This window comes from Chaetodon auriga, chromosome 1, assembly GCF_051107435.1.
Source record: "Chaetodon auriga isolate fChaAug3 chromosome 1, fChaAug3.hap1, whole genome shotgun sequence".
In the NCBI taxonomy this organism is placed as follows: domain Eukaryota; kingdom Metazoa; phylum Chordata; class Actinopteri; order Chaetodontiformes; family Chaetodontidae; genus Chaetodon; species Chaetodon auriga.
The window spans coordinates 1,681,481-1,707,630 of NC_135074.1; the positions used below are offsets into that span (position 1 = coordinate 1,681,481).

The window sequence follows — 26,150 nt, forward strand, 5'->3', positions numbered from 1 at the left end:
CATGTTTGCTGGAATCACTTTATTTGTAGCAAATCTTCTACCTACTACATCAGTACTGTAACAGTAACTGTATGTATGGTATGGTCATTTAAGAGCAAAAATGTGAATCACAGGTTTTTGTTAATGTTTTTGTTTATGTGCTGAGGTAGAACAAAGGCTCTTTATCTAAAATACTATTTTCTCGACTTGGCAGTGTGCTTCCAAGTACAATACAAAGTATGTGGCTTTCATGACAGCTGTGCATAATGATCAAATAATATTTGATCCATCACAGTTCTGGTGGATTTTCACTGGACAATGAAGACCATGGGTTCTTATTGCTTTGGGGTGTTTGCTTCCTTTTGGCACACCTGTGGAAAAGAAAATTAAAAATTGAAACAACTTCATAAAGATATATTTTTAGATCACAATAAAAGTCACCGTTTGTTTGATAGTAAAACCTGTGTCAGGTTTTACCTGGTTATCGATGCACCTGAACTGCCAGACCCAGCGTGTGTTATAAAGGAAAGGTCTGAGGTCAAAGCGGTTGTCATCAGGACTGTAGCTCTCGGCATGGTAGGACGGTGTCACCGTGGTCATCTTGTGCCGGTTCACTGAGTACATCCGGAAGAAGTGTTTCACCTTCTGGGCCACCTGAAGAAAGATGACGACACATTGTTATTTTTAGCAAAACGTCTTGCTAAAAGCACAATATTCATTATCAGTGTCCAAAAGCCAAATTTTCACGTTAAACATCAATTTGACAAAAAACTGTTTAAAAGGCAAAGTGTCCAAAGATGACTTGAAAGTGTGCAATTTTTTAATCCGAAGAGCAGCGATTTTAGCAGTGTCATTATAACTTGTAGGAGGTGAATTTTTAGCTGGTGTTCATTTTGCTACACAAATATACTATGCTGCTAAGAGACTTTTGGTTGTTGTCTAGTTGATATGCTCTGCATGCTAGTGTCTCAACTACTGATGGTTGATCAAAGAAGATTGTGTCAAAGAAGACAAACCACTGAGCAATTCTGATGTGTGTAAATAGTAAAGTGGGTTGTGTCTTTCAGTTGCTCAAAAACAACAGGCTGTTGGGTCTTGCTCTAGATAAATGATGTAGAAACTGCTCGCCGGTAGCTTGCTGAAATCTCTCATTAACCTTTTAAGCTTATCATTATTATCATTTCAAGCTCCTCACTTTGAAAGATCTGAATCTGAACCATTGGGCTTCAGAGCTGATAAGCAACTTCTCCGGTCACTCTGTGAAATGTTAATGCCAGCTTTAAATATTATTGCATAATGTTAAGTATGCCAGTAATATCTTAATACATGTGAGCTAAACTCCTAAATTTCCCCATAGAAAACAAGCTGGTTTCTTTTGTTGATTTTGATTTGAGAAAAATAAACTAAAATAAAGATCAACTGCATTGTATTTTATTACATCGTATATAGAAAGAAGTTCAATTTGTGCTTATTCTTGGTACAAGTGTATTATCTTCCACAGATACACGCCAATTACAATTTAAAAATCACACAGCTATGGCAATCACACATTGCACGAAAATGACTGCTCTGCATTTTTCTATTGCTCAGTTTATTTAAAATGGACACCAGGTTATTCATCTTGTGGTTAACTGACCTCAATGGGGGAGAGCGCATCCTTCCACATGTGAATAAGTTTACAGAACATACTGAAGGGACCACATTTGGAGATCTTCCTCAGACGACCCATCACTGATAACTCAGAGTAGGTCATCCCCATGTCTGCCTGGGGAGGGAGGTATAGCGGTGGTTAGAAATAGGTGGAAAAAAAACAGGTAAAGGAAGACAGCAGTAAAGCAAACACAAGCCTATGATCCCATGTGCAGAGTGACTGAGCTGCTAGCCAGTCTTTCAGGTTAAGTCACTTGTGTGAACCAGTGCTAGCCTTCAACTTATATACTGTATATATTTCTCTAGGAAAGGAGGCCAATGTTAATATCACATGTACCTCAGTCAGTGATTTCCAGACTCATTTTTCCACTGGCCTCAGTAGTACTTACAGCCACAGTACACCTCTTTGCTATTCCCAGTCCATCTTTAGTTACTGTTGCTATTAAGCTTTCCATTGTAGCATGACTTAAAAGCAGTTTACTATGAAAATGGAATTACACACACAAACACACACACACACACACACACACACACACACACACACACACACACACACACACACAGGTCCCTAATTTTAGACAAAAGCAGGCCTCTAATTTCTAGTAGCTCATATGCACATAATGGCTTCATACACAACGTGATGCTAAAAAAAACAGGCAATTAAGATACATGACCAAGATAAAAGGTCAACATCCTCTCCTGCTGAAACAGCATTGTTCTTGTATTGCAGGCCCTAGTACTGTAGAACAGTTTTATAAGAAAATTGTAGTATTAGACGGTCATTTCATTCTACCAAATCCCTGTTTGAATACTTCCCATAACAAAATACTTAGACAAGCACAAAAAGGTTAGATATGTATAGATACGGGTGGCTGTGGCTCAGGAGGTAGACTATCTTAGACTTAGACTGTTTCTTTATTGATCCCAATTTGGGAAATTATTTTGTTGCAGTAGCAATTAAACATACAGCAAACACAGGATGTATACACAATTATTTAGAAAAAGTAACAAAAAATATAAACAGGAATAAAAATAAAAATATAACTAAGTAAAACGAAATATAGTTATATAATATGTATTATAATATATAATACATATATAATATTATAATAATATCATAAAAATACAATATTAGTAGTAGAGCAGTCATCCACCGATCAGGAGGTCGGTGGTTCGATCCCTGGCCTCGAGAGTCTACATGCCAAAGTATCCTTGGGCAAGATACTGAACCCCAAAACCTGCCCCCGATGCTGTGCCATCGGTGTATGAATTCATATGTACGTCGCTTTGGATAAAAGCTTCTGTCAAATGACTAATTGTAATTCTAATTGTAATCTGTGCTCTATTGTTTGTATTTGAATTTGGATCACATAACACAGAGCAGCTACTTTTATCCTAATCTATGATATGTGGCACAGAGGACCAGCTTCAACACAGTGTATGTTCCAGTCCTCAACTTTTTTTTGATAATATGAATTTTGTCAGTCGAGCAATAAAATGCAGTTAGCTAATTATATAATGCTTGTTACTTCTGTAGGTAGTAAGCGAGTTAGCCTGGCATGCTAACATGTGCAGCTTCCATTACAGCAGACAAGTGTAATGCAATCCATTTCTTACAACACAAAAATGATAGCCCTCCAAACCTCCAAGCCCCCAAACTCCTTCTATACCTAATATCCATTATTAGTACTGTTCTTATTGGGATTTGGCTAACCTGACAGATGCCAGCCCATTGGCACCAACATTTGTTCAACTCATATGGTGAAGAAAAATAAGTCACTATGAGAACAAGATCCTGCAAGATGATGAAATGGGCTGCTGTTATGCTGTAAACAGATTTTATGTGTAGTGGACTACACATCACCTTACAGACACCAGTCCATTTGTTCTTGTGAAAGCATATAGACTTTCAGAGCCACTTCAGTATTTTGCAAACATCTGTGTAAAACAGTACTGGTCAATGGCTTAATAATACTGCTATTATTAATTATGAAATTTAAATAATTTGATAAGCCTAAGTGAGATGAACATCACATGGTTTTTTCAAAGAAGCAGCTCCTACAATCTATCCATGGCTAAAAAAAGCAATGTATTTAATCACAGAAGAGCAAGGTCTATTGATGTATTTCCATTTCTTACCTCATCTGTTTGTGTCACCTCTCCATCTGTCAGTGGCTCCAGTTCGGCTGTGGGCGGAGCAGCCAGGATGCTAAATGGGATATACAGAATGTTATTTATTTATTAATTAAATGTGCCCAGATTTTGAATAAATCATAAACAGTGTCACCAGCAAAGCACCCCCACCCCATCACATCTCCTTCCATGCTTCACAGTGGGACCACACATGCCGATACCATCCATTCTCCTTCTCTGGAACTGGAACCAAAATCTCAAATTTGGATTTATGAGACCAAAGCACAGCTTTGAACTGGCCTTTTATCCATTCCTTGCTTTTCTTGGCCCAAGCCTTAGACCCTTGTTGTTGTTGTTGTTGTTGTTGTTGTTGTTGTTAGTCTCCCTTAGTAGTGGTTTCTTTGCCGCAGTTCAACCATTCACACAGTCTGCTCCAAACAGCTGATGTTGAGATCTGTTGAGGTCTGCTACTCCAACTGTGTGAAGTATTTTTGTGGGCTCTGTAGTACTGTAATTGGCTACTTCTGAAACTGGTGATTGTGATGAACTTATCCTCTGTAGCAGAGGTAATTCTTGGTCTTCCTTTCATGGGACAGTCATCATGGGAACCAGCTTCTGCATAGCACTTGATGGTTTTTGCAACTGCAGTCAGGGTCGCTAACCTACTGTTAGGCCCCTGGGCTGAGAAGTTTTGTAGGCCCTGTCCTGTCCTCCCCCCCCTTTTCTCCCAGTTCTGTTTGTCACGAGATGATTTTCTTTTGGAAGCACCACTCTAACCTTTTTTTGGCCGACATCTTACACCTGTCTCTCTATCAAAGTGATGAAGCGTGACCAGATTGACACATAGGGGGTCGGGGTTGGGCATGGTGGCAATGGGTTAATCTGGATCAATCAGCAGTCTCAAATTTGCATATACTGTGATTGACAGGAAAACTGACAAGGTACATAACAATTTGACTTTTTATGCTAATTTTGTCCCAAAAATGATAGGCCCCTAAACTCCGTGGGCCCCTGGGCTTCAGCCCAGGTAAGCCCGTGCATTAAGGCGGCCTTGACTACAGTGGAAGCTAAATTCTAAGTTCACCATGAAACCCTGCTTCCAAGCTGGCCTTCCCTTGGAGCCAACAGCAATGTACTGGCCAGACCATGGGAGGTAATTACGGAGTTGTCTGAGAATCACTATTGACTCCCAAACAGAATATTTTTTGTTTGTTTTCTGGGATCCTGGGGAGGAGTTTTTTGTTGAACTAAGGACTCATTTATTGGTAGTCACTGTGGGTTTTGTATGTAGCTGTCATTATGGATTTTAGGAATCTGTTCACTGACGTAAGAAAAATAGCATTTCATAAGAAAGTGAAAAGGCAAATTATGGATATATATATATATATATATATATATATATATATATAGAGAGAGAGAGAGAGAGAGAGAGAGAGAGAGAGAGAGACAAAGATAGATAGAGATTTTGGCAGTCCTGCCACTTGGACAAATGCAGTTGAAGACCCCTGCCATAACTGGTGTTATGAATAAGCTATAATGCATTTTGAAGTGTAATGTTTTCTGTTCAGAAATAAATCTTCTATTGATCAAGAAATTGTCAGTGAAGTTGAATATACAGTGTAGCTGATCATTCATAGTGATCCTGTCCCCAGATGAATATGGTTTTAATGTGTCTTATTTCCCTATCATTGAGTGTTGTGTGTTGTTGCTTCTGAGTCCACAAATTAACATTATACATATATACATACATATATACATACATTTTTTAAAAAGTAAAATATACTTAAATGAAATCATGGCCAAGACCATTAAAGCCTCTTACTTACATTAGTGGTTGTGGTGTTTGTGCCATATTTCCCATAAATCACAGCACCACTTTAACTTCTCCTTTAGAAGGTTCACCCTTTAGGTAAAATACTGGAACTAACTAACACGTACATTATCCAATAGTTCAAAAGTCTGTCAGCTGAACTTACCTTCTCAGAGTGGTGAGCTGGTAGTGCTCAACACAGTAAAGCAGGAAGTTCTTCAGGTCTGTCTTGCTGATGCCTCCTATTGGGTTGATGTCAGCACTGGAGCAGTCATACTTTGTGAAATATCCTGTCAGACTGAGCAGAAAAAGATGTTTAGTGAAGAGAAAGAACTTTTATCTTTTGGTAGTCACACTGCTTTAGCTACACTAACAATAATTTATGGCTGGAATTTTGCCGGTGAACAGGACAGTTACTGTATTGTTTTTGATGAATAGCCACAAATTAACAACTGTTACAAGGTGCTCAAACCGAAAGCTGCACTGCATTAAAAAACACAAGGGGCTGGGATGGTAGGGGCATGTGGTGAGTCAAAGAAATACCATCAAAGAGGGCCAGTTTGAGTAACAGAAACCTTCAGACTCAGAGTCTGTTGAGTTTTGCCACCAGCAATTAGCAACAAACACTGCACTGAGGTTTCTAATAATATGAGAAAGGATTTTTCAACTTATCACAATGATGACTACACAAAGATTTCCCTCATGACTGTCAACATTCATTTCAGGCACTCAAAATCACACAGTGTGAAGGGGCTTTTAGTGTGTCTCATGGATGTCACTTTACTACTGAGGAACATCTGTTTCCCTATGAAATGTCTGCAATCACAGAATTTACTTTAGAATGACATATGAAATATCCCACACGTATGCAGTTAGGTAATAGCTCCAGTAATACCTCTCGTCTACATTTGCTGAACCCAACACCAGCAATCCACCTGGCTTCCCTCGGGCCCACAGACTCAGCTGGGCAAACAGGTATGCCAGGACCATCCTGACCCGAGCCTGGGAAAACACACAAACACAGGCACACACATGTGCACACACAGACATACAGACACGCACACACAGGATGTGAAAACTAAATCGCCTGCAGCACAGAGAAAAACTACTTTACTGTCAAAGTTGTATTACTGAAGCATCGGTGTGAATACTGTGGTGTAACTGTCAGAATGTGTTTGTGAACAGGAAAAAGTGTGATGACAGAGACCAAGAGTAAAAACTGACAGTCACAGAAAGAATTATGACAGAAAAAAAAGATACAGACAGAGAGTGAGAGAGTGTCTAACCTGCACATTCTGCAGAGCCAGGTTTTCTCTGTGGCTTCCTCCATTGGCGCGAAACTGAGGCCACCTTCCAGTAACCACTGAGAAGATACCCAGAACGCCTTTCACGGCCATATCTATGTTAATATTTATGTGTGTGCTGCAAACCAAGGGATAAATTAGAGAGGGTGAAAACATTTTTATTCCAAAGTAATTCAAAGAAGAATAACTCTACAGGAAATAATCTACAATTATGTGTTGTTCATCCACAACTCTGAACTGAAGAGAACAAGGCACACAGATATTCCTCATTCCTTCTGAACATATACTACATATATAAGATAGAAATCTAAAATTATACAATGAACATATATACAGTATGTACAATGATTACACATCCATCCTGATATACTGTATATATAAATGCTATTCTATGTATTAATTACAACCATACTAAATCTACTAGACTACTTATATCTGAATTATCTGAAAACTGCACTATTGGTGTTGCTCTTATATTTATGCAACTAAAATGAATAACGTGCTATACATAGTGTTCTAACTTCAATATTTTTGTTTCTGTATACTTATATATAGGGTTCTGGAAAAAAGAGACCACTGCAAAAATTTCAATCAGTTTCTCTGATTTTACTATTTATAGGTATGTGTTTATGAGTAAAATGAACATTTTTTAACATTTTATTCTGTAAACTACTGACAACATTTCTCCCAAAATCCAAATAGAAATATTGTCATTTAGAGCATTTATTTGCAGAAAATGACAAATGGTCAAAATAGCAAGAGAGATGCAGTGTTTTCAGACCTCAAATAACACAAAGAAAACATTTTAAACAACACATTATTAATATTTTAACTTAAGAAGAGTTCAGAAATCAATATTTGGTGGAATAACTCTGATTTTCAATCACAACTTTAATGTGTCTTGGCATGCTCTCCTCCAGTCTTTAACATTGCTGTTGGGTGACTTTATGCCACTCCTGTTGCAAAAATTCAAGCAGCTCAGCTATGTTTGATAGTTTGTGACCATCCATCCCAGTCAGTGGAGAGTCCTTTTTGCTCTCTGCTGGTCTGTAGCTTTGTTGTCCCCAATGTCTGCTGTCTGACGTTGTTCTTATGAACTGCCGTGTTAGAAATTTTAAAGGTGGAAGCAACTTGACGCTGACTGTATCACACTGCTAATAAAGACAGAATTGAACGCTTCTTTTCCTCACTCAAGACTGCTTTTTTAACTCTTTTGGCGTGGTCAATAGTTATTTTTATATTTGACTCCAATTACTTTTGAGATACTACTAGCACTGTTTTTCCATCCAGCTGGTCCTATTGCAAGAGGACAGTTATGACCACAGCAGTGGTTTTTATACTTTTCCTCATTAAATAAGATTTGGCTCAGGTTATCGCCTAATCAGTACCTCATTAATTAGAATAAGGTGTCCTTGTATTGGAATTCAACAGACACTGGAATGGAATGGCTGTCATACATGTGGAGATGCTGATTTCAGAAAAATTTGCAGTGGTGTCTTAAGTTTTTCCAGAGTTGGGTGTGTACATATATATATGTGTGTGTGTGTGTGTGTGTGTATATATATATATAGAGAGAGAGAGAGAGAGAGAGCATTTTAAAATATTCTATATATAAATATATATATGTATGTGTGTACACACACACACACACACACACACACACACGTGTGTGTGTATGTATATGTATATGTATGTGTATGTATATATATATGTGTGTATACACACACACGTGTGTGTGTGTGTATATGTATGTGTATGTATATATATGTGTGTATACACACACATGTGTGTGTGTGTATATTTTTCAGCGTATATTCATTTTTTTATTTATTTATTTTTTTAATAAATCTGTAGTGTGTATGTCTACAGGGTACAGATAAGTAAAAAATATATGCGTAAACAAAAAAATAGAATTATAAACGAGATTACTGATTGGAGCATTTTACAATGAAAAAAACTTGTCAGTGCTCTCTGGAGATAATTTATATAATGGAGACACTTTCTAAATTAACTCAAACATTCAGTAGCTTTGGTATTTCTTTACTGACATTTCTCGTTACTAAAAGGAACACTTGAACATTTTTGGAAATACGCATATATGCTTTCTTGCCACAAGTTGGATGAGAATATAGAATGTTATCAGCTTCGCTTTACATAGCCGGCAACCTTAACCCTACCAGTTCCAGTGTGTACCTCCCCCTGAAAACTGCTATTTCAGCTAACATGTCTGTTTTATACATCCCATAGTATTTTTTCGCTAAGCATGCTTTACTTTTTACCCTTTGCATATAGCAATTCATATACCTTCACAATATCATGTCTTGATATTTTTCTAGCATTACAATTTTGACTGTGTTATTACTCTTAGCCTGCATTTGTATTATTACAATGCCCAATTGATACTGAAAACAACCTCATTCTATAACCAGAGTGTTTTTTAGAAATTTCAGTCTTTATTGACGGTGACATTAGCAGCTTATTTTAAAATATTATTAAACTTTGGTCACATGTTACTCTCCATGGTACTTTACCATTTCACTGTCAAACACTTAACCATCAGTGTGGTACTTTTCACAGGGCATTGCATCTTATACTCTAAACAAAAGCTCTAAAAATTGAATCTTGCCTACCTGCCGATCTGATTGGCCAGGTCTTTGGCCCTGCTGCGTGTGTCCTCTGAAGAGTTTTCACTCTCCATGTAGCAGGTGGTGAAGATGCGACCACACAGCTCCCTTGGGTGCTGAGGATGGTAGGAGTCCTCTCCTACCACTCTGCGAACGTCCTCTAGTACCTGGCTGTCTGGGAGATGGAGAAAGACAAAAGATGGACAGAAGACAGGAGGGAAGGGAAAAGAAAAGTACATTTTTTGGAACAGCAAAGACAGGAAAGTGTGGAGGATGGCGTGCAACCAAGATCCAAGGCTGGATTGCTTAACAAAAGCATAATTCAACTACTGCTGTATCCTGTTGTACTGCTTCCCCTGCTTCTTTGCTATGCTAACAGTTTCCAACATATATTATGACCCCGATACCAAAAAAGTTTGAATGCTGTGTAAAACATAAATTAAACAGAATGTGATAATTTGCTAATCCTTTTTGGCATGTACTCAGTACAACACAATACAGTATGTTTTATGGTGACTTCATTAACTTTGCTGTTTTTTGTAAATACATGCTTATTCTGAATTTGATGCCAGTAACATGTTTCCAACAAGTTGGGACAGGAGCAATGAAGAAGATGTGGAATGCTCCAAAAACACCTGTTTGGAACATTCAAGGGGTAAGTTGATGACTGAGTCAAAATAAATGACAGTGTGTGGCTCACTGATGTGTTTTTTATAGTTTTTAGACAACAATGGAGCCCTATGGCACAGAGGAATAAGACATATCAGGCTTTGATAGACACACAATACTTATTAGTAGATACATTCAGTGTTGGTTCGGGTGTGCACATGGGATGTGTTAAGAACATGGAAAATACGGAATACTACGAGCTTTATTTCTACCTTATCTTTTACAAGAACATGTCAATAGTCACATTGAGAGAATTTGTGTGTTTACAGTAAATCAAAATTAAAGCAAAGTGAATCATACTCACTCCCGTCCTCTATAGCTTGGCAAAGTAGCACACACATAGAGTGGACAATACAGGCGGTGGACGAGCTGTCCACGCCTCCACTCAAAGGCAACAGAAAACCAGCCTGGAACAAAAATCAGAAGCATCACAAACACCAAAGTGACTTCACAAAGTCAAAATCTAATTACTTCTTCATTTCAGCTATTTTTTTTTTTAATTTTATTTTTATTGAACATTATAACATACATTCTGCATACAGCTGGTACACAGTGACTGAGTGTTGTTGATTTTTGTTTTTGTTTTTTTTTCAAATGGAATATCTTTAAATTAAACTTGACACTCCAAAAAAAAAAAAAAAAGGAAAGGAAAGGAATTCCTCAGTCTTTTACTTTAAATCAAAATAAAGAATGGCCGTATACTTTTCATGTACACAAATAAAGTTATTCCCAGGACATAGTGGTCATTTACATTCTATCATGTATTCTGACCGGTTAAACTAACAGAATTTTTACGATGTTACCAGTGTAGCGAATATAGTAAAGTAAAATAAAATAAACAGAAACAAAACATTCCAACTTCTGTGACTATGAACTAGGGGTTTTTTTCCACAATGTACATCTCAGATAAAATCTGACCTTATTGGTTTTATGTACTCTATCCAGTTTTCTCGAATTCTTTTAAATCTACCCACCTCCAGTTTCAAAGAAAAAGTTAGCTTCTCCATCACATATATATTGTGTATTACCTCAACCCAGTCCTTAACCTTAGGTACCTCATTCTTCATCCACTTTCTGGTAATTGCTTTTTTGCTTGCAATCAGCATTATTCTATAAATATGTTTGTCCCCAAATCTTTTAAAGTTTATGTCCAGTTTCCCAGGGTATAATACCTCAAATGTATGTGGAAGGTCTACCTTCAGTATTTTATCCATACACTTCCTAAGCTCCTGCCAGTAGCTGCTAATGGAGGGACAAGCCCAGAACTTGTGGAAGTGGTCTGCTTTTTCAGCTCCACATAATCTCCAACACTTTGTGTCATGATACTTTGTCTGTGCTTGTGTTCTAAAGAATCTTATGATGTTCTTCCACCTGTGTTCTCTCCATGATAAAGAGTAAGTTGTTCTCCACTGCTGCTCATTTATCTCTTCCCATTCATCCACTGATATGACAATATTTGCCTCCCTCTCCCACCTCTTTTTTATATACACCATGTCAATTCCCTTTAAGTCTTCCACTCCCTTACATAATTTGGAAAATATCTTTTTCCCCAGTTTTGATTCATATGCTGAAGTGAACATCTTAATGACTTCTGACCCCCTCCCCTCACTGGTTCCCCTTATTGTTTGCTCTAGATAATGCCTTAATTGCATGTACCTGTACTGATCCAGATTCGTTAGACTATACTGGTCTTTTATCTCTTCATTTCAACTATTTCTAAGGCCGAATAATCCAAATGATTCTCAGTGTCTCAGTGTTCTTCCTCACCTGTCCACTTCTCCTCAGGTAGTCCCACAGCCAGCAGGCCGGCCCTAGACTGAACAACACATGTCCACTGCTGTTCAATGGGTTTCTGCATAGAGGGTGTATTTAACCAGCCCCTTCAACAAGTTACACATCATATATATTTTGTACCAAATGAAATGTATTTTGTACCTGATCTCTTCCTCTGGTGTGTGAAAGCGCCATGTTATTGGCTGGTGGGTTGGGAGGTAGATATCATCACCATCAGATAAAGAGAAGTCAACTTTGACCCTGTGGCAAGTTTTAGGTTCACTTTCCTATAACAGAGAAGTATGAGAGTGAGAGGAAAAGGAGAGACAAAGTGACACATACTCAAAACAACTACACAGTGATCAGGAAATGATGAAGGGTCTTTTTAACTGCCAACATTTCTTCAAACACTGGGATAACAGGTTAGTGGTTAGCCACACTTCATTTGTGTCTGACTATGTCACCGAAACACAAAAAATGAAAAGACAATCAAATTGAGGAGGAATTTTAAGTATGAATACATGTTCAGAAAGAAGCAATCTGAGACAACAAAAGAATAAAGACTTCATGTGTGAAAAGATTTGCTGAAAGCTACATACATTTATTTTTTTGGCCACCCGGGGGAGGTGTGAGAGGGTGACAGCACATCATCTGACATAAACACTATACTGCATTATGAGGTTGGCATTTGTTGGCTAACAGTTGCCTCTTTACATATTTAGCTGAAACAGAACAAAATTGACATTCAATTGAAGTCATTCATGTGTTCACCTGATTAATAAATTAATATATTAAGATTAATATATTCTCCAGTATTGCTCCAGAACACTGCAGCACATGTTCTGACAAAACGAGGAAGAGAGATCATATTTCTCCAATATTAGCCACTCTGCACTGGCTCCCTGTAAAATTTACAATAGAATTTAAAATCCTTCTCCTTTTCACAAAGCCATAAATGGCCAGGCACCATCTTATCTTAAAGAGCTCATAGTCCCTTATTATCCCACTAGAACACTGCGTTCTCAGAATACAGGCTTAATTACGGTTCCTAAAGTCTCCAAAAGCAGAATGGGAGCCAGAGCGTTTAGCTATCAGGCTCCTCTGCTGTGGAACCGTCTTCCAGTCTTTGTCCAGGAGGCAGACACTGTCTCTACATTTAAGAGTAGGCTTAAAACTTTCCTTTTTTGATAAATCTTATAGTTAGGGCTGGCTCAGGCTTGCCTTGGACCAGCCCTTAAGTTATGCTGCTATAGGGTTAGACTATGGGGGGACCTCTAAAGATACACAGAGCTCCTCTTCTCTCCCTCTCCATCTGCACGCTTTCATGTCCTACCATGGCATGTTACTAGCTTAGCTTCTTCCCCGGGTCTTTGTGCTTTGACATCTCTCAGGTTCCCATGGATAGTGGCTGAATCTGGATTGTGGATTATAGCTATGTCTCTTGCCATGGCGCTGCCTGACATGTTACTGTGATTGTATTTCTGTCTGTCTGTCTCTATTTCTCTCTCTCTCTGTCTCACTCTCTCTCTCCCCAACCCAACCCGTCAAGGCAGATGGCCGCCCACCCAGAGTCTGGTTCTGCCTGAAGTTTCTGCCAAGTTTTTCCTCGCCACCGTTGCCAAGTGTTTGCTCATGAGGGAATTGTTCGGCGTCTGTAGATAAAAGAGTTTGGTCTTTACCAGCTCTATATGGAAAGTGGCCTGAGGCAACTTCTGTTGTGATTTGGCGCTATATAATTCAAATTTTTGAATTGAGATTAATGTAAATCCAATATTCATTCTCCTTTCATCTCTGCCAACCCCCAAGAAAAATATCTTGGTTTTAGCTTGCTAATGTTTTTTTTACTCGCCAGTTGCTAACTTTGTCTGTCCTTTGTTTGGTGCTGGCAGGAAGAATTTTATCTACTGAAACTGCTGATTTTGCAGGATGGAAAACCAAAACAATGAGCAAAAAGGAACGAAATTGCTTCTCCTCAATACTCAAAGCTACTAACTCATAATTACTTCAAGCTGCCTTAAATTAATTTTTGTTACCAGGAGGGTCACCAGGAGAGGCTTTAAACATCTGACCTTTTATCACTTCTTCTTCATTTGCAAACAGCAAATGTTTACATTATTTTCTCCATTTGAGCAGTACTGAACTCTTCTGTCCTAATTCACTTCTCTTCATTTTCAGTTCAACCATGATTTGAGGCTTGACCTCTAACAGTAGAGATCTGACATGAACCCAACACAGGACTTGACTTTAGATTTGCAAGACCAGCAGACTAGCTCATAGGTCTGTAAAGAGAGGCACCTCATTATGAGAGCATGATCTGTTCCAGTCTCATTAGTTGTAAAAGGTAACACACAAATGTCCGGCTTGCTATTGTCACCTAGGGTCAATAAAGACACACAGTATTTACATTCAACTTGAAACACATCTACACCTCAGATATCATAAAACAAAGGCTTTTCAACACATTCGAACTTCCAGTATGTTCACATAAGTGATTATGAGGCCACAGGCCACAGATTAAATATAGTTAAAACTAATAGCCTTTGACAACTAAAAGACTTTTCACCTAAGTGAAGATTACTGCCCAAGTTTAGCTACTTCAGATTACCAATGGACGAACACTGCCACACTTAAAGAAGATACCTGTGTCTGATTGGTGGGCAAATATCTATGCAATATCTATAATTGCATCAGGACACCCCAAACATAAAGAAGCTACAGTCACCACTTTAACCACTATTTTAAATTAGCGTGCAACCAAAGTATGTTTAAAAAACACATAACCATAGCAACAGTGCTAATGCTAAATTCAGTATTTCTGTTAACTCTCACTGATAGAACAAAGCTAACCACTGCTCAAACTGGTGGCTACACAAGTGGTTCTGTGAGGCTGAACATGCTAATGTTAATGTCAGCATGCTCACAATGACAATGTTAAGATAAGATTAGATTAGATAAGATAGGACTTTATTGATCCCACACGGGGGAAATTTAGTCATTACAGTTACAAGTTGCAAAAAGCAAGCACAGTGGCATAGAGAAGTGAAAATAAAAATCTAAAAGTATACACGGTCCAGAATAGAAAAAACAACTATGTATATGTACATTTGTATAGATTATAAAATGATTAAAAAAAATAGTAAATGCAAAAAAACATCCTGATATATAGCAGGTGTAGTGTGTGCCATGTTCATCATCTTAGTTTATCATTTTAGCATGCATGGTGATTAATAATTCGTGAACTTCTGGAAGTGACAGAAAGCAACAATGATTAAAAGCAATACAAAAACCAATACACCAAAGGCTGGAAGGTGTTGCTTTCTCACCATGTTTGGCTGGCATATTTCTCCTCTGTAGCTACGCACATCCTCAAGGTCAAGAGTGGCTGTAATCACCTCCTACAACACACACAAACACACAGACATACAAAAAAACACAGCTTAGTCGCATGTGACTCAGAAATGTTATCTGCCTGTCTTTTGGTGTGAGTTAAACTGCAGCACCCACCCAAACACCTGGACACACAGGAAACCTCTACACACAAAAAGTAGTTAATCTTTTCTCACTTCAAGTTGCACAACTGATCTGCCCTCCTCCAGTAAACACTCATAATCGTTTATGATTTTCAACTGCATAAAGATTTATTTGCAGGTATGTTCTGGGTCTGATTCTTTTCATGTCCATACCACATCATCAAGGGAGAACTGTGCTCCCTCTGCCACAATGTCTCCATTGATGGCCACCATGGCACAACCATCGTAGTACACACGGTCTCCATCACAGCCCCTCTGGTTGGCATACAGGTAGATTCCTCCACCCTGGAACAACACAACCAATATACTGAATGCAGTCAGTCAAGCTACTGCATACTCAAAGCAGAAAATGTGCTAAAACAAAGGATGCTATGACGGTACTATGCTCTATATTTGTGGTACAACACTGCCCTCTAGTGACATCTGTCTTGCACTCTCTATGGGATATGGATGGGTGACAAATGAAAACAAAAAACAACATTAAGTGTTCTGGTGAGGTGCTGGTAGATATGAATTACTTGAGCAATATATTCGAATTGCTAATTTTCTGGGTTAATATTGCATTTTTTTCCCCCACTACCTGTAAATGGAACTTCAGACCATTTTTTGGTGTTCTACAAAGTCTTAAACAACATATGTATGTTTGTACTGAAGAAAATCACACATTTTTCATGGCACATGAATAGACCAGAAAATAATCCTAGTTAAAGTATACCTTGGTGGTGGCTGACTTGACCAGGTTGACTCTTTGGTCAGCTTTGCGAAGCTCGTGGTGGCTGGCAGATGAATTAGTTAAGATTTCAACTCCATCCAGACCCATCTGAATATGGGGGCTGAGGACAAAAGAGCAGCCAAAAAAAAAAGAAAAACAGAAAAAAATCATTTATACTACAATTCACTGTAAAAAAAAAAACAAAAAAAAAAACAATGTATAGATCAATGTCTATTTTTTGTGACGTAAAAATACTCTAGAAATACTAAATATTTAGGATCCGTAATTATTAATTATTTTTCATAATCAGAGCACAGTGGGCAGAGTTACACAGGAAGATAAGATAAGTTTGGATCCTACCACCATTTTGCATCTTAACAACACAACAGAATACAGTAAGTGTTGGCTTTTGGCCCAGGGCCCACCAGTTTCAGTTTTGGTCCTCAGAGGGAAAAATTTTGGACACCCCTGCCTTGTACAATCCTCTGTTGCTCTACCTTCTTGGGTTCCAGAGCTCGGCGCATATCTCACTGCCAATGCAGGTGTCCTTTGTGGATAGTACACAGTCACCGAAAGGGACTGTATCCTGATAAAGACAGAGAAAATGGAATAAAAAAAACACTTGCCTTCTCCTAGTTTATGTTTCCTTGATTAAGGCCCGGGTCTTCTTGTAACTGATCAATGTCTCAGCTAAACACAGATGATGACTGGGTTTTTTTTTTTTTTTTTTACCTGCCCTGTTACTTCCTGGATCATTCTGGGCAGGAAATACTCCTCCACTTGCCTTAAAGAAACAAGTAAAAAGACAAGTGCTTTCATTACCATCCATGTAAAGTTAAATAGTGGTAATAAAAATTGCATCAGAGTTTTGGTCTTATACAAACACTACCAGCATCTTGGAACCTAGCTTAGCTCAAAGACCTCAATCATGGGGAAACTGGTAGCTTAGCTTTTACAAAAGTAAAAAAAAAAACAAACAGTTGTTATTGACCAACTCTTATATGGTTATATTTAAGTGTAACTTGTGTCAATATAATATGTGACATTGTGGTTTTAGTTGCAGTTAGATAGTCCTGTCCTAAAATTGGGGTTGCCGGGTTTGATCAGTGTCCCACATATGAATAAAACTTAGCCGACTGTTGAATGCATTGGTGCCTGCTAGCTAACAAGATTATGTCAATAAGACAGCTTTGCAGATGTAAGGAGGTGTGTTTTCTAACTCTTGATGGGAGCTAATGGTTTCCCCTTGCCTCTAGTCCTTCTGCTAATCTAATCCTGCTGTTTCTCTGTAATGGACAAAATAACATCAAATCAATATTGACCTCCTCATCTGACTATGGGTAAGAAAAGTAAGCAGATTTCCCAAAATACTGGCATTCCTTTATGAAACACATGATTGTATTAAGGATATCACTATAAGGGTTAAGCAACGCTTTGTAAAACCGTTGTTGGTAAACGCAGTTTGATTGCAGATGACTGCATTCTGTTTTTACTTAGATTTTACACAGCATCCCAAACCTTTTGGAATCTGGGTTGTAGATAGTTCCATTTAATAATTGCTGGTTTTGTTTAATATCAGTAATATAATGTTTCTTCTTCTCAGGGTCAATGGGTGTTTTGAATAGGTTTTTGGTTACCTGAAAGGTCTGTGGTTAACACAACCTTTAGAGATTTTCCTGTTTTGTTCTACGACATAAAATAGGTCAGAAAATACCATTTTCACAAATTTAGAAGCTTTTAAGTGTCTTAAAAAAGGCAGTTGCAACAAGTGGCTACATGAGACAGAGGCAGTCAGAGACATTAAACGTCACCAGGCCAAACACTGAAACTCATCTACTCATTAGTCTGTCTTTACAACCTCGTTGTGTTTATACTTGCGCTCTTGAAAACTATTCTATCTCAAACGTTCCTACTGTAATTGTTTGCATGTATAGTATAGTGCTGTAGAAAGCTTAGTGGTGGTGATGCTAAAGTCATGCCACCGTGGTGTGGTTCATTCATAGTTTTGAAGAACACGAAGTTCTATCCATCCCTGCAGCACTCCATTGGGATAGTTCTATGTAGATAACATCCTTGTGTTGCCCAGGTTACACTCTAACAAACAGAATATGAAATGTAAAATTCATTGCAAATGAAAGTAATAAATATATTAAATAATTTGCAAATATAATTCATATTCAACAATAAATGTTCTCACAAAGATAGAGAGAGACAGAGCAATAAGAAGGGCTTATAAATATCAGTGCCATGCAGTCTATGGTAGACCTCTGAGTGATGACCAACCTTAACTGGTTCCATGGTGAGAACCAGCGTATCTCTCTGTAGTTCCCATGGTTGGCCATCAGCATTTTAGGTCTTATCAGCAGTATTTTTCTACAGGAGGGAAGGAAAATGCAAAATGCTGAGTGATCATATATAGGGTTAACCCTAACCTAACCATTATGTTCCAACTGAACATTTTGTCCAGTGAAATTATAGAAATGTATAAAACATGACCTCTGGACTGGACTGATGTGCTGATATACCTGTTGAGGAACAGGACCCGACAGTTGTAGCGCACATTATGATGCATGATGGGCCTGATGAACAGAATCCAAAACACATTATCAAATGTGACATCAAACGGGACACACATATACAGAAGATGAGATTTTTTTTTTTTTTTTAAGTAGAAATAAACTTGTCCTGTCCATTTCAGTTCAGAAATGGGAGCTGCAAATATGAAACACTCTGTGCGATCCTCTCATCAATTAATAGTGACTGATTACTTTTGTTTTACATTTGAACTGATTACAAACAGAAAATATTTATGGCCACAGCATTGTGCAGTGCAACAACTGTTATTAAAACCTTTGATATGAAATAAACTTTCAAATGTTGCCACTTGGTGTTCAGCTTGAGATCGGCAAAACACAATGTGATGCCCAATGTTTAGACAGGGCTGCAAGAGTGAATAGTGCTTTAGGACTAGTCTAACCGTGTGAAGGTTATACTCACATTCCCACATCACAAATGATGTCCTGGGTGACGGGAGATTCCAGGAGCTTCCTCAGGACCTCAAAGCTGTGGAGCAATGTGTCTGACTCATAGAAGTGATCTGCACAGCCATACCCACTGTAAAAATGTAGTGAATTACAAAAGACATGTCAACTGAGTAAAGTAAAACTGAACCTCCAAACTCTTGGCAGTGTTAGTACCTTATACAAACTCTGAGCTACAAGGCACTAACAATGTTTTATTGCTGTTAGTCCAGTAGTTCTTAAGATGATGCTTTGGAAAATAACGAATACTTCTCCCATCATACCATATCTCCAGTTCTGGGCCCAGTCTGTATTTTGCTCCACGAGCCTTAGCAATCTCAACACCTGCAGAGAAACACACAGAGAGACAACATGCAGGATTATTTTTTCAGACAGTCATCACAAGAGTTGATGGGTAGATCAGCATGAAAAGTTGGTTTCAAGTGCACAAACTGCAAAAGTAATGGGTGGAAATTATCTCAAGACAGAAACCTTCAGGTTAGGTCAGAGTGCAGAATTAGCTATTGGCTCTGGTGATCTAGTCAGAGCCCAGATTTTGCATTGTGCAAAGCACTAGAAGGGGCTGTATATTTTATGCTTGTTTTACAATAAGTTCATGCTGTTACTGCATGTTTAAAGCGGTTAAATGAATTATGCAGACATTGCAGTTATTCAGTTTTCTGTGCTGAACTGTAGTTCCATGCAAACTTTACAAATGTTCAATTTTGACTCCCTAACTCCCTACCAGCTTCTGTTGGTTAGGTGTGCCATTTTAGTGGGAGACGACTGTGGGAAAGAGAGGTGAACTGTTTGTTTGCTTTAAAATATCAGAGCAAGAAAGATTGGGATAACTAATTTTCATTCCTTCATAAAATAAGTGAATAATGTTAGGTCAGATTCCTGGTTGAAAGTGTAATGCTGTGAACATCCCAGGGTTACATAAATGAAAACACAAAATGGCAATATAAATTCAGCACTTAAGGTTATGATTCCAGGCAACGTTAGAGGGAATTATTCTTTTTTTTTGGTATAAAAGTTAAAAATAGAGATTTATGGGAGAATATTTAAACTGGGGGAAAGCAGGAGAGAAGGATAAAATATGGGAAAATCCCAGAAAAAAAAGACAGGGTTGGTAAAGTAAAAGGCAAGCCAGTCTGTCTATGTTAGTTTGTGCAGATGAACTTGCAGTGATGAAAAGGTCAATCTCAAGAGTAAATAAAGTCAGCGCTCTTGGGCAGAATTTGGGTGGCCAAACAAGCAGCTTCCACAAGACCACATTCTGACAGACACAGCATTATGCAGGCAAGTTTTGTAGTGAGTAGGCTAATAGGTAAGAAGGAACAAAAGCCTGCTATGACATCTGAATATGCTGGGGAGTGCGAAAACTCCTTCAGGCATTTAGTAAGAGGCTTCAGGACATAAAAAGTAAACAAAAGGAACTGAACATATTTGCTATGCCATTTAATCTCTGACTAAAACCTGGAAAACCAGCTGTGACTAGCATCAACATCACTACCATCTGACTTTGCATAGTTTATATTGTTACCATAAACATTGCTACTAGCTGCCATTTCACACTAGAAAACCATGTATCATGTCAGCTAGCCGAGCTAACAGGCTAAAAAAGGTGTATGGTAAAATGTTTTGAAATTGCAAAGTGTCACATACACATTTCCCTTTGAACAGCATTTTGACTGGTTTACATTGCTTGATTCCTAAATTCTGTAAATGTCTATAATTGAGGCAGGCAAATGGACGAATATAATTTTGTGAACCGCTGGAGGACATCTGTACAAACAACATCACAAATTTAGAGGGTTTTTTTTTTTTTTTTTTTTTATTACAACTTGAACACGAACATTCTGGGCTAACTCAGCTGACATATGAACATGTGCTACCTGTACCAGTGAAACTATCATTGACTTGATTCTTGTTTCAGATAAATATAACATTTATAATAGAGTTATAGCTTAAGAGATCATAATATCATCATCAGCAGGAAGTGGCTGAACAACTGAATTCATATTTTGCTACAACTGCTAAAAAACTGGCTGAAAAACTTCCAGATCCTTCAGCTATATTTTGAGAAAAATATATAACAGGTTTTTGTACACAGAAGGTAATCAGGCCCAAGTCTTTTGTTTTCTCGATGTTTCTGATGCTGCTGTTCTTAGAATGCTTAGTGAATTAAAATGTGCTAAAAGCACTGGATTAGATCAGTTAACAGCAAGATTTCTTTGAGATGCTGCAGAAGTGATCACTCCTTTCATTGTGCATATATTTCATATGTCTATTCAGTCAGGGAGATTGCCAGATAAGCTAAAAATGGCAAGAGTTATTTCATTACATAAAAAAGGAAGCAAATGTGACCCAAGCAACTATAGACCTGTATCCGTTGCAAGTGCTCTTACAAAGATAGTTGAAAGAATCATACAACAACAGATAAATGAATGTTTTTCAGACACTAACCTCTTACATGAGCTGTAATCAGGTTTTAGAAAAACTCATTGTACTGAAATATACTTGATGTATCCAACAGACCTTATTTGTGGATGAAGTGGATGAAGTGAGGTTTTGTGATATGCTCATGCTGGATTTACAGAAAGCATTTGATACAGTTGATCACAGCATTTTATTAATTAAAGAGAGCCATGGGTTTCATGCAGCCTTACCTATCAAATTGTACTCAAATAGTTGACATTTAAATTTTAGTGTCAACAGTCATGTAATATGGGGTACCACAGGGTAGTGCACTGGGTCCTCCATTCTTTGTATTATATATAAATGACTTAAATGCAGGTGCATCATGTGATCGTTTTTATATGCTGATGATTATGTTTATTGATAACACATAAAGATACAACAGTGGCTGAGAACACTCTTAATAAGGAACTTCTTAATGTAAGTAGATGCTATTAGATTATAGACTGTCCCTACACTTGGGAAGTGATTCTTTTTGGTTCCAATATAAAATTCCATGCAACTGCTAAGAACAATGCAAATTATCTCGGCTGCATCTTAGACAGATTTGTATCAGGTGAAAATACGGCTTTAAAAGCCTAACCAAGATAATTCAAAGCATGAAGTTTCTAGCCAAACAAGCTATTTTTCTAGACAGCACAACTCCTCATACAATAGCTGGAGCTCTAGTACAAAGTCATTTTGATTACATTGCTATCTTCTGGTTCACCGGATTACCACAACATCCTAAAACCAAACTACATTATGCTCAACATAAACTGATATTGGTCATATTTGAAGTCACTCCACATTTGAAACGGTGAACTAGCTGAAGGACAGCTATGTTAAGATAACGCTCACTTACAAACTAGTTAAAGTCTGGCAGCAAAATACTAACTAAATTAAATCAGTGACTTTCAAAGTCCAAACCTCAATGACTTAAGGAGCATGTTGCAAGAGTAACTTTCTGTCCCATTTTCTTGGCAGTTTGCGATTACTACATTGCATAAACAAACCAGGAGGTCAGTGTAAATGATTTAGGATATGACGGTGAGCTTGTGCTGGTATAACGATTTCGCTACTACAAATTTCTCTGCAGAGCAGCAGTACAGTGGAATAAAACTGTTTCACAGAGCACGTTAAAAGTGGCCTTGAAGAAATGGTTACAAGTACCATTAACGTCTTTCAACTTGCAATTAATTTTTCTTGACCTAGAAAACATGAGCGTGTGGACATAGCTACCTTGCCGTCTGCTAATTTCATTTACATGCAATATTGTTTTCGCTTGTCTTGTTATTTTGTTTTTATCCTATGTTGTGTTAAGCGTGATACAAGAGGACCACAATGAAATAAGACTTCAGGCTTAATTATGTTCTCATCCATCCTTTTATATTTGAAATTAATTCAGGTCACATTTGGAGATCTGATTTCAAGTTGACACAAAACTCTTGTTTTTCTGTCAATCAGAATTGAAAAAGCCAAATCTACTTTGATTTTATGTTGTAAAAACAAAAAAAAACATGAAAACGTCGAGAGCGGGTGAATACATTTTAAAGGCACTGTTAAGTTCAGAGCTATACACATACTTTGTGGGTTTTACAGGTGGTGGAGTTGAAGAGTGCCAGTTGCCATTGCATATTCTTTAAAACCAATTATGGCCACATTTTGACATGAAAATGATACACATATAATCAGGTCAACATAAAAGACTTTTCTAGCTTGCCCTGGTCTAACCCAGTTCTCTCACTACAGCTCCTTTGGATGTCTTAACCTCAGTTAGGACTATAATAGTATCAATAATATTACCAGATAAGATTTATCATACTCAGATTTGAAAATCTGTGGAAAACATCAGCCCACAAATTATTCATTCACATGTCTGTGAGTGTGTGTGTGTGTGTGTGTGTGTGTGTGTGTGTTAAATTGTCATTGACTGATATGGAAATTCATCCTCTGCATTTCAGCCATACTACGTATTTTGGAGCATATTTTACCTCCATGTTAGTATCTCCACCAAATGGTCTGGGGTTATACTTTCACGGAAACGAAAAGTGACTGATGTTGCCTTCTTAAGGGAATCAACTGTACATTGCCGTCACTGTGACACCTCACAGCAGTTACAGTCTATAGGCGAAGTGATATATTACTGCTGAAATAGCTTCAAATGCACAGCTATGCGCTAGTAATAGTCCGACTTACTCTTTAGTATTCTCTCCAAGTTGCCTTCAAAGTCCAAAGCCCACTGATTCAAGGAGCATGTTGCAAGAGTAACTTTCCGTCCCATTTCCTTGGCAGTTTGCGATAAAACTGTAAGTACGTCGCGTAAACAAACCAGGAGGTCAGTGTAAATGATTTAGCATATGACAGTAAGCTTGTGCAGGTAGAACGATTTCGCTACTGTACAGTTAGATATAGTTTTCTATCGAGCCGTCATCAAGCGCTCATAGCTTTTCCTCGGTGTAACACGGACTGAAGAAATATGACACGTTGCCAACGGTCTTCGTCTTCTTCTGATTGTATGAGAGTATAAACGCTCCCGAGCACATTGCTGCCCTCCACATGAGATTGGATGAATTACTTCAGTCATTGTTAAAACGCTGATTGCAGTTTTGCTCGTTGCTTGAACACTTTTTGCAAAACTTGGCTCATTGTGGCAAAACTCTTCACACAAGCAAATAAAACACAACATTGGGAAATAAATCATTCACATCTATGTCAAGCTGAAACTCTGCTATCAAAACCTAACAATCCTTTGTCAAAATGTCACTCTGATGACAACATGATACATACTTACGTCATACGAATACACTTTCAGATTAGCAGCAACACACCAGTGTACTTTATATTAAACACTGCAGTCTTTCATTTTTACTGTTTTTATTCAGTTTCTCAGAGCATTCTGTGAAGCTCATTGCAACACTGTTTGTTACACAGTTTTTCTCCAACAAAGGTTTTCACAACAACCAAAAATGAAAAGTACTGTAAAAGAATTACAGTAAGGTTACAAATTACATCAACTCAATACTGTACTTTACAGTACTATACTTACAGTACAGTACATGCAGTAAAGAGAAAATAAAACAAAAACAACCCTTACCCTAATAACACTTACTCGATTTATGTTGATGAATACTTACAAGTATTTGTTGCCATAGCTGGTGGAGACAGATTGCATTGTTTGCTCTGACTATTTCTACAATGGCATGATCCTGCTGTTGGGTGAACAGGCATGCTGTCCACCCCCAGAAGGTCTAGTCATTCTGTGGGAAAATGCAACCACAAGTTGTTATTGGTTTGGTTATTTTTTACAGTAATATATATACTGTACTTTACTGTATATACCATATGCAGCACTGAAACATCTCAATATAATCACTGCATGTTTCACAAAACGTTATTATATTTATAGTACTGTACTGTATACTGTACACAGTACTGTAACATCTCAATGGTACAGTATTATGTACTATACTGTACTGTATGTTTCACAAAACTACCAATTTTTGTTGCAAAAGGAGCATTAGCCAACTATTGCTTAGCTGAGGCCTATTTGTGGCTGACTGGTGTTCAGTTTTGTAAGTAAGTATTTTCAGGTGTGTGTCTAAGTATTTCCAATTACCCAATGTGTTTTGTATTTTGAATGGATGTGTTTTCCCAATGGTACCCTGAGATTTCATTATGATCAAAGTGTCTCATGTATGTACAGCTTGTACATTGTCGTTTTCAGTGCTGCAGTTTTGGAGATGCTCTGACCCAGACGCTAGCCATCACAATTTGGCCCTTGTCAAACTTCAGCTCAGCTCAGATCCTTAAGCTTGCCCATTTTCCTTCTTCTAGCACATCAACTTTGAGGACAAAATGTTCACTTGCTGCCTAATATATCCCACTCACTAACAGGTGCAATGGTGAAGAGATAATCAGTGTTATTCACTTCACCTGTCAGTGGTTATAATGTTATGCCTGATCGGTGTACATTCCATCATTACTTTCAGACATGAAGGTCGGTAAATCTGCAAAATTTCAAGAAGCTCTAGAAATAGTTATTTAACAGCACCTCAGATTAGAGCTCACATAAATGCTTCCAGGAGCAGACACATCTCAACATCAACTGTTCGGAGGAGACTGCTTGAATCAGGCCTTCATGGTTGAATTGCTGCAAAGAAACCACAACTGAGAGGAATAGGAGAGAATTTCTTGGGCCAAGAACAAGGAATGGACATTAGACCAGTGGTCTTAAGTGGTCTTAAACTTAGTGCTTAACAAATTTATTAGACCACCTGTCATAAAAATGAGAAAACATAAATATTTTAGAAATTTTTCAAAAACTTGTTTAAAAATGTTTTTGTTATTTATTTGCCAAATAACAAACTTAAATGACTAAATAGTCCTTTTTCACACATAATAACCAAAAAACTTAATATTTTGTATGGCTCCTTTGACCTTGATAACAGCTTGCATTCTTGCTGGCATTGTTTTTATGTACTTT

The 26,150-nt window shown here is 37.8% G+C and overlaps 1 protein-coding gene across 1 annotated transcript; it reads right to left on the reverse strand.

Moving 5' to 3' along the window:
• nadsyn1 (NAD synthetase 1) lies at positions 1-24,145 on the reverse strand. The gene is made up of 21 exons (XM_076736500.1): positions 23,864-24,145; positions 19,489-19,549; positions 19,182-19,298; positions 18,710-18,763; positions 18,468-18,557; positions 16,917-16,968; positions 16,682-16,770; positions 16,188-16,305; positions 15,626-15,757; positions 15,266-15,337; positions 12,105-12,229; positions 11,937-11,985; positions 10,474-10,576; positions 9,507-9,675; positions 6,859-6,994; positions 6,468-6,574; positions 5,739-5,870; positions 3,769-3,838; positions 1,616-1,744; positions 457-633; positions 1-350 (listed from the first exon to the last, which is right to left on the reverse strand). The coding sequence occupies exons 1-21, from the start codon at positions 23,946-23,948 to the stop codon at positions 315-317; spliced, it is 2,103 nt and encodes a 700-aa protein (XP_076592615.1). The 5' UTR covers positions 23,949-24,145; the 3' UTR covers positions 1-314.
• Positions 24,146-26,150: the final 2,005 nt, after the last annotated feature.